At 42.9% G+C, this 9,663-nt stretch overlaps 1 protein-coding gene across 1 annotated transcript; it reads left to right on the top strand.

Annotated features, from left to right (window-relative positions):
- The first annotated feature begins 69 nt into the window (after window positions 1-69).
- SPX (spexin hormone) lies at window positions 70-9,193 on the top strand. The gene is made up of 6 exons (XM_011236963.3): window positions 70-75; window positions 485-565; window positions 750-807; window positions 1,424-1,486; window positions 2,475-2,558; window positions 6,928-9,193. The coding sequence occupies exons 1-6, from the start codon at window positions 70-72 to the stop codon at window positions 6,984-6,986; spliced, it is 351 nt and encodes a 116-aa protein (XP_011235265.1). The 3' UTR covers window positions 6,987-9,193.
- The last annotated feature ends 470 nt before the right edge of the window (window positions 9,194-9,663 follow it).

A 9,663-nucleotide genomic window follows, 5' to 3' on the forward strand; every position in this document is an offset into this window, starting at 1 on the left:
ACTCTCAGAACAAGATTAGAAAACTGACAGGTAAAGTTAGTTATCGCAGGTTCTGAAAAGGAGCTGAACATGAAGGTAAGTAAGTTTTATTTACTCGAGACTTTTAAGCTGTTTATAAAAAGCTTTAGAGCATTTTTCCCTATTTTTTTTACCTATTTTACCTATATCTTCCTTTTTACCTATTTTACCTATTCTTTAATAAGCATTTTATATGCCTTGAAATATCAGAATCATTTGATTTTGCTACAAAAAAATCACTCATTTGGGTGAAGTAATGAAAGTAACGTATTTCTAAATACTTTTTTAAAAGAGAACTCTCGTGGGTTAACCAGAAGGTAGCCTCGGGAATCCCCCTTCTCCCACATACTGAGTATTATTAAAACAGAGCACATCGAAAATTAAGAAGCTCGTAAATTGTCCAGGTCTTACTGAAATAGAAGATCCTATAGGCACAGAAATTACTTTCTTTGACCTTTTCTTGTAGGGACTCAGAAGGCTGGTGGCAACAACCTTGGCTCTTTTTCTAGTGTTTTCTTTCTTAGGAAATTCCAGCAGTGCGCCACAGGTAATCAAATGCAAAAACTGGGGTTCCTGGATTTTCTTTCTTTTCCTTCCTTTCCCTTCCTTCCTACCTTCCTTCCTTTTGTTTCTTCTCTTTCTTCTCCCTCCCTCCCTCTCTTCCTTTCTTTTTTCTAACATAGGACTGGGCTACAATGTCTTACTGCTTTTCTCTTCTCCCTGGGTTGTAGGGGCTCTTTGAGCGAAGGAACTGGACTCCTCAATCTATGCTGTATCTGAAGGGCGCACGTATGTTCCAAATACTTTGCTCTTCCTACAGCAATAAAGGACGATCTGCGTGAATCTTCGGGGTGCATGAATCTATGGGATAGATGTGTGGGGAGAGAATAATATCGAGTGTGTTCCCTTAAATAATCGAGGTCAGCCTGGTCTCCGTCAAAGAAAAGGGGCGGGGGGGCTTGGCAACGGAAGAGAAAGACTCTCAGATTATTAGAACCTTTCCATTCTGAACTGGAGCATTGCTGGCTCTTGCTGCACAGGAAGACTCCAGAGTAGCCCGGGAAACACAGCAAGGACCCTTGAACCGGACCACTGCTCCAAAACCCATTCGCTGCAGCGGGCAGGGCGCGGGCAGGGCACGGGCAGGGCACGGGCAGGGCGCGGGCAGGGTGCAGCAGGTGCAGGCAGCGCGCGAGCAGGACTCGGCAGGCGCGGGGACAGGGCGCGGGCAGGGCGCTTGGTCCAGCCGGAGGTTGCACGCCCAGCGCCGGAAAACTGGCAGTCCAGCCCGGACCCCGGCCGCCGCCCCACCCCTCTAGGCCTGGGGATTCGCGGCGCGGAGCCCAGGTTAACCGCGCTTACTGAGCACCTGGAGGGCGCTGAGCCCTGCGTCTCGTCTTTGCAGAGGGGCGTCGCTTCATCTCGGACCAGAGCCGGAAGAAGGACCTCTCCGACCGGCCGCCGCCGGGTGAGTGAGCGAGAAACGGGAGACCGGTGCGGCGACTCACAGCAGGACCCAGCGGGCAGGGCGCGCTCCGCCCCGCGCCCCATGACAGCGGCTCCCCGCCGGGAGGGATGCGGCTCCGGGGCCGCCCTGAGAGAGAGCCGGCCAGGGCCGAGCTTAAGCTGGCAGCCGCGGCTCCTTGCACTACTGGGCGGCTGAAGCTGGTGCTGAGGCTCCCGAAACCGAACTTGATCTCGGCTGTTCCGACCGCCCTCTGGCCGCGCTCTGTGCAGAGGTCCCGGGGGAGTTATCCAGGGACAGGCCAGGCCTGGGGGTTCACCCTCCAGGAGTAAAGGAGAGGGAGCGAGAACGGTGCAACTGCCACTAAAATGTACCTCCCGGTTTATGCCAAGACACTTAAACAGTTTCCTCTTAATGTTTCTGTTGTTATTAAAGCAGTGATTTACCTGGAAACTTCAAATGTACGCCCCTATTACATTACTAGAAAGGGCTATAAAGCAGTTTAAAACCAGAAATTGTTGATAGGTAGGGGCCATTAAGAATAGGGCCAGGGACTGTTATGTGCCTTACGCGTGGCCAAGAATGTAGATTATTTCAAACAGCTTTGGATGGAATGAGAGGGGAAGTAGCCCAGGCTCCCAGCAGTATCCATTACATCTGAATGTTCCTGCCCAGACATTCCATTTTAAACTCTGAAGGGTGAAATTATTCAGGGTTCTTTACCTTAATCCACCCTCCTTTCGTGAAATTCTCTGTAGTACATAGTTTAAATTCTCTTTCATACCTGTAATATACAATATAACCAAAATAAGTAACATCTGCAGGAAGTGTAAAATGTTTCAATTCCTAAAAATCAGTCTTCTGTGTAAGGGGGGTGGGACTTTGCTAAGGGATCAAAAATCTATTTCATAAAGGTTTTTCTATTTATAGCATATCAGAATAAGAATATTTAAATGCTAATAGAATCTGTTATATACTTTTGTTTCTCCAGAAAGACGCAGCCCAAATCCCCAACTACTAACCCTTCTGGAGGCAGCAGCTCTGCTCTTGGCTTCCTTGCAGAAACCACAAGAAGGTACAAGTATAGTGACCTCTTTCAGCTGCAGGACAGGGAAGCTTTGTTTACGTTTGCAATTCTGTGTTGAATACAACAAAGTTGCCTTTATTCAGATCTTTAAGTATAATTAACAGTTGCCCTCAGCTCCAGAAACTCAAACACTAGTACATTTTTCATTAAAGCGAGTTGCCAGGAACAAAAACATTTCCTTGATGACCCTGGGGAATTTCATATTAATTTCATAATCCAGAGCCTATTGTAACCTTATTTCACTTAGAACCAAATGACTGAACCAAATGAAATTGCTGAAAATGAAATATTTTTATTCACATATATAGCAATAATGTATTGTATAATCGAATAGATATAGGCCAGTTCTGATTCCAAGCCTGTGTAATTTTCATTATACAGCTTCTCCTATACAAAGATTAGGTGTACTTTTCAAATACAGACACTCTGTCCATGTATCATTTAAAACCACGAGTTGAATTGAGGCATCTTGGTAATAGATAAGCCAGTGCTTTGGAGTATATAACAGACAGGGTTCAAATCCTGGTTCTGCTGCTTTACTAGCTGGATGACCCTGAGTCTTAGTATCATTATTGGTAAAATGGGACCCTGAGTCTTAGTATCATTATTGGTAAAATGGAATAATGATACCCATGTTCAGGATTGTTATGAGAGCCAATTGAAACCAAGGTACATAATTTTAATTACTATTAACAATAGAGGTCATCAAAGCATAATAAACACTTAGAATTTTCCCTCTCAAAAATTGTAATGATGCCATATTGTGACATAATGTAAATGTTTAAATATTTTAAAAATATACAGCAAGTGGTCTGGTGGTCAAAGCACAGATTGCTGCTGGCCTAACGCTCTGACACTTATGCTAATGGAGAAGACATGTATATCCTCTGTGCCTAGTATTGGATGGGCCATGCAGGGAGAAGAGAGCAAAAGGTACTTTCTGGCTTCGAGCTTATGGTTTTCTTGTGAAAAATATACTGATGAGAAGCAAATGCAAGAGAGTGAGATTGGGGGGTCCTCTGAATTCAGAGCAAGGCCGGGGCTGCTGTGGGTGGGTAGAGGTAATTATAATACTTAATTCAGCAAATATGCACTTATGCCTGCTAGGTGCCGGCTGCTGTGGCAGGCAGAGAAGAAAGATTAAAGGGAAGCAGGAATGAGAATGACCTTTGTAGCAAAGAGATAGGGTGAGGGGCACCTGGGTGGCTCAGGCAGTTAAGTGTCTGCCTTGGGCTCAGATCATGATGTTGGGGTCCTGGGATCGAGCCCTGGGTGGGACTCCCTGCTCAGGGTGGGAGTCTGCTTCTCCCTCTGCCCCTTCCCCAACTCATGTGTGCGCCCACGCACTCTCTTTCTCTCAAATAAATAAATAAAATCTTAAAAAAAAAAAAGATAGGTGAGCAGTCAGTGGAATAGCAGAACGCAGGAGGAGCGGCTAAGTCAGAGCTAGAACGATGATTGCCTGCTCCTGTTCCTACTACCTGGAGCTAATAGTTGTTGAGGGCTCACTATAATGCAGGGGGCCTGGCATTGTTCTCAGCATGTGATATGCAATAATACATTTAACCCTCATAGTGACCCTGGGAGGTAAGCACATTGTTATCCACACTCCAGGTGAGGGAATAGAGGCACAAGAAGATTAAGTAGCTTGCCCGCTATTACATAGCAGCTACCTACTGGAACTGGGATGAAGAATGACGGTAATTTACTCTTTGCCTGAGAATCAGTAAGATGCCCTCTGGATTGACAGCAGAGCGATGCCATGGTGAATGAGGTTGGGTCTGATCATGGCACAGAGAGTAACAATAGCTGCAATATAGGAAGGTCTGCTGTGTGTCAGATATGAATGCGAATCTTTCTAGCTCAGAATACTGAACCTTCGTGAGGTGTATTTAACTTTCCTCAGGGGATGCCATTAGTAAGAAGCGATGTTGGGATTTTAACTCTGGTCCGTGTGACTCTACGGCTCTCTTCATTATGCCATGCCAGCTCTCAAATGCATTGTGTCCAGGGGGGAAGAGGGCAATAAGGAGAAGCCAAGGAACATGACAGGAAACCACAGGAGTGAGGAGTGAGGTGCAGTCAGTCAGTGGGAATCGATGGGGAGGCTCTACTCTGAGAGATACTAGAAGGAAGAATAAATAACATGTGGTAGCTATTCACTGAAGGGATAAAAGGGAATCCAGAGTCATGCACATTCTTAAAGTGGAGTGTGTGAGAGTTTGAAAGGATGAGGAATGAACATTTCCGCAGGTATAGTTGAGATTCAGTTTGAGATGACAGGGATGGTCCAGCGAGTAAAAGTGTGGAAGTCAGTGGCTCTCAACTATCCATCTATGGGCTGGTTCCATCGGGGTTAACTGGAGAGCTTACTAAAAATACAGATTTCTCAGCGTCAGACCCAGAGATTCTGATTCTGTAAAAGTCAAATGAGGCCTCAGAATCTGTATCCTTGAGAAGTTCCCCCAAATGATTCTGATGATTGGTCAGACTTGGGAACAACGGGACATTCAGAGCCAAGTAATAAAGGCTGAAATCATGAAAATGGAATCTCTTCTAGGCCTCAGATATAGCAGGAGAAAGGCAGATAATAAAGGATTTGCCTTAGACAATGCCTAGAGATGAAGGGACAAGGAGGAAAGTCCTATCAGTGAAGGGACATTTCAAAGAGAAAGCAGCAATGTAAGAGGAGAACCAGAAAAACAGTCTACCCAGACTAAAGCATCACATGTTGCAGAATGGTTAGTGAGAGAACAGAAATCAATGGGAAGGGAAGATCGTGTTGGCTATGAGGGGTGATTGAACAGCAGTTCACAAGGTTTCCGTTCAGCTCCTGCTCCGGGATGCTACTTGCTACTGCCATCCCCTTCTGAAACCTTGTTGAGAGGGAATTTGGGACAAGAATAAAGCGAGTAGTAGCCAGCATGGCTCTCAGAACTCTTGCAATGAGAAGGTGAGAAATAGCTGGTAATGGTTAGAGGATGCTACAGCCAAGGTGATCTTTTCTAAGTTCAATATTTGGCACACTTACTGGTTGTTGAAATCAGTAGGAGGAGAGCAGTGGCGAAGATAGATTGAAAGAGAAGTTTTAGATTTGGTTGCTGGGAAGATGTGTGGAGCCAGAAAAAAAAAAAAAAAAAGGAAAGGTGAGCTAGAATGGAAAGGGAGGAGCTAATTTTAAAGGGGAGAAGAAGGATTTTCATTAGCAACTTTAGGGAAGGCTCCAGAAAACCAATATTGCACTATATGTTAACTAAAATTTAAATTAAAAAAAAGAAACTTTAGGGAAAAGTGTGTGACTATAGGTCCCAATTTCACGTCTTTTTTTAGAAAATAAATGTAATTTTTTAATCATCAAAGTTTCCAGAGTAGCTTGTTTCTGATGATGAAATAAGGAAACAGAATCTTACTAGTTTAAATTGATGGAAAAGTTTTTAATTTCCATATGATATATTCATTACACGCCACCTTTAATATTTTCATTCTAAAGTCCCTAAGTATTATTTGGTAGTCTCTTATTTTATATAGTGAGTTTTTATTTTAGTGACCAATGTACAAGGATGCCCTTCTTATTGAGTTTTATTTCCTTTAAAGAGCAGCCCATCATCTGTCATATTCTAAAATGTGCTAGCAATTCAGGTTAAAATGTAACTCAGGCATTCAAATTGTATTGTAACTAACTAAAGGAATGTGGTTTTATCTAAGGATAGTCTGCGAGAAAGTTAGGAGAGGCATTTTCCTCTGGCGACTCCCTTTCCCTCCCTATGGTAGGTTTTAGCTCTTCTACCCATTGTGACAGTCCCAGGAATCTGCTATCATCTGACTCCTTAGCCACTCGGCCCTGGAAGTGATACCTCATGCTCTAAAGGTTTCCGACACCATCCAGCTAACAAGTGTCCCTTCCTTTTGTCTCATTTCCTCCCCAGGCCTAGTCTAGCTCAGCTAATAAGAGAATATGTGTTCCCGTGTCATCTTTCCCAAGTAACATGCACCGTTAACAGGAACATGATGCAATTGAATGGTTCTAATGGTGGATAGTTAAAATATGATGAGACACACTTAGAGCAAGACATGGCCTCTTCAGATTTCTACCAAACATACCACATTATAGCTTCATTCATTCCGGAGAGTCAGATGTGAAATGTGAGTTCCCCTATGTGTCTTGACATGAGGAGGAAGATTTTTAAACCAAATCAATCAAAGCACACTTGTTTGGATTCTCAGTAGCAAAGTGCAGGAGTTAACATACTTTAGAAAACTAAATGTTTATTTCTTGAAGTTCTCTTCATCTTATCTTTTCCCCTTTTAAACCACAGAGAAGTGTGTCTATTTTATGTACTTATTTTTTTTCTTACAGTTGGAGAAGAAAACTTTGATCAAACCCGAGTCCTAGAAGACAGTCTACTAAACTGGTGAAAATAGACCAGATTACATTCAAAAACAGTTGCATTCTTGTTGAAAACATGAACCATGTAAATAAAGCCCTTGGACGCTTTTTGCTTCCACTGCAATATTAGGAACATGCATAACCAATTTTATTCTTTCCAGAAGCAAAGGTAATGTAGGGTTCTTAGCTGGGGACAGCATGGCCTTCTTTCATTGCTTCAGGCCCTGTTTAGGTCACCTTGTGTCTTATTCCCATTCATAATTATAATGCTGGAGACTCTTTAGAGTGTGCTTTCTATTTGTTACAAGTATCCGTCTTGATCTGGTGAGTCCTAGTTGTTGACTTTTTCATTCCTTTACCCCTTGCATTGTCATGCACTCAGCAGCAAATCTCCCTCTCCTTTTCTGCCCATCTCGGGAGAAGCATGGCACAATGGGAAAGAGAAGAGTGTATCCTGTTAGTAGTTCATCTTGGAGACCTAAGTTGTTAAGAAGGGAAGAGGGAAGGAGGTGACTGGGAAGCAGCCCTATGATAAGAACACTTCATTGTAGTTGTTGGGGGGGGGGCTGTGAGGCTGGTAGAAGTTTCCACAGTGGGGAGCTCCCTTTTGTGCTCTTTGGGGATCTCCCTGAATTCAGGGAGTTACTGGGAAATAAGCAATGGAGACACACTCTGCTCCTGTTTACCTTGTACAGAAGGAACAAACCAGTTTTTCAGAGATAACTCATGTTCCACAGCTAAACAGACTCAAACACTCTACTTACTCTAACTGACTAGAGCTCTAGGCTTTATTTTACATTAAAACATTACATAAAGGCACCCTGATGACATCAGTACACGGCGATATGCCTCATCTGCTCCTTCTCAAAACTTTCAAAACTATCTGAAAACACACACACACATACACACACACAGTGAGCATATTAACCTATTTATTTGGAATTACAGTATGATCAACATGTTCATTTTTTGGACCTCATTAGTTGAAAGTTATTATTGATAAATGTCATAAGTGGAAAGTATTGTTAATTCTTACTGTCATCAGTATGTAGCCATTATTCAGTAGCTAAAGGATATCTTTACGTGAATGTATCTGTATCTGAGAATTACAATTTCACTGTGTTATGAAGTCAAAACCCTGCTTATAAGATTTGTCTGTATCTTGTATTGTAATTGAATAATGAAACTATATTCAAGTAATTGTAACATTGATCTCTTCCAAAAATAATATGCTAGCATTAAAAAATTATGTGGTATCATAATAGGCACCTGTCATTTATTATGATTTGACTTTAAGTGGATTTTCTAGATAGTGCATATGTCCAGTTTATTGAGATTTTACTTCTCTGACATAGAGGGGTACATACCGTAGGCTATTTAAATATTAGGCGTATTCCAAGACTGTTTTAAAACCCCAAAACATGAAATAATTCTTCCCACAACTAAATAGAACAATCTCAAGTCTTTCACACCAAGAGTTTTTAAAAACTTTCTAAATGACCAATAACTATCAAAATAATACAGTATCATATTAGGATATTATATTGTATATAATACCAAGTATTATAGCTGCTTGAATTCCTTGAATGTTATTCTGCCGTTAATCAGATGTGCTGATTAACATATTAGTCGCAGGGCGCCTTGGTGGGTCAGTCATTTAATCAGCTGCCTTTGGCTCGGGTCATGATCCCAGGGTCCTGGGATCCAGCCCCACATCAGGCTCCCTGCTCCTCGGGAAGTCTGCTTCTCCCTCTCCCTCTGCCACTCCCCCCCACTCATTCTCTCTCTATCTCTCAAAAAAAAAAAACAAAACAAAACAAACAAACCAAAAACCAAAAACAAAAAAAACTTAAACAAACAAACAAAAAAACCATAGTAGTGCATACAGGCCCCTATGCCCAGCTGCTATAACATTCTGTCTCTCTTGGGACATCTTTGCAATTCTCTTTATTTCTATCTTTTTCAAAATTGAAATGAACAAAAGATGTTTACATTGTCTGGCTTGTATTTTAAAACTGGGAAATACCTCCCGCAAGTCACACCTATGTACTAGAATATCACTACCTCTGGTGGGACTTGCAGCCCCTTTGAGTACGGCTCCTGCTGCTCTTCCCGTCTTTGGGCAGGAATCCTTCCTCCCCTGTGGCTATCTTGGGCTTTCAGCTTGGGTTCTCAATTACTCTTTCTTTCCTTGGGTTTCCCCAGTGGATACCTCCTCTCCCCCTGACAGCACCATTATGATCCCAAGAGAGGAGAGAAGGCAGAGGCCCTGGCCTGCTAAAATCAGCCTCCAACTGGCATTTCCCCTTTATCTGGTTATGAGAAATAAAAATCCGTATCCTATGAACCTTGAGTTACATTGTTTGCTTCAGCCTCAGGAGAAAAGGAAGTTGGGAATGTAACCTGTTGGTCCCCTCCCACCGCACTATGAGTTCCTTTAGTAAGAGTTTATTTCTAGTATGATCTGATCCTTATAACCAGCATGTGAAGCTGGCACTTGGATCCCCCACATGACCTCACAGAAGTGTATCATCACCCTTTGGACCTCCCCAAGTACCCTCGACCCGTCCCTCTCCTGAGTCTTCCTTGTGCCCGTGGGAAACTATTAGCAGAGCACTTGTAACATTTTATATTCTCATTAGTACACGTAAAACCAGCTCTGTTCACCCTAACTCTTAACATGGAAGGCAGGGTGGGACAGTGCAT

Source organism: Ailuropoda melanoleuca, chromosome 16 (assembly GCF_002007445.2).
Source record: "Ailuropoda melanoleuca isolate Jingjing chromosome 16, ASM200744v2, whole genome shotgun sequence".
NCBI classification, from domain to species: Eukaryota; Metazoa; Chordata; class Mammalia; order Carnivora; family Ursidae; genus Ailuropoda; species Ailuropoda melanoleuca.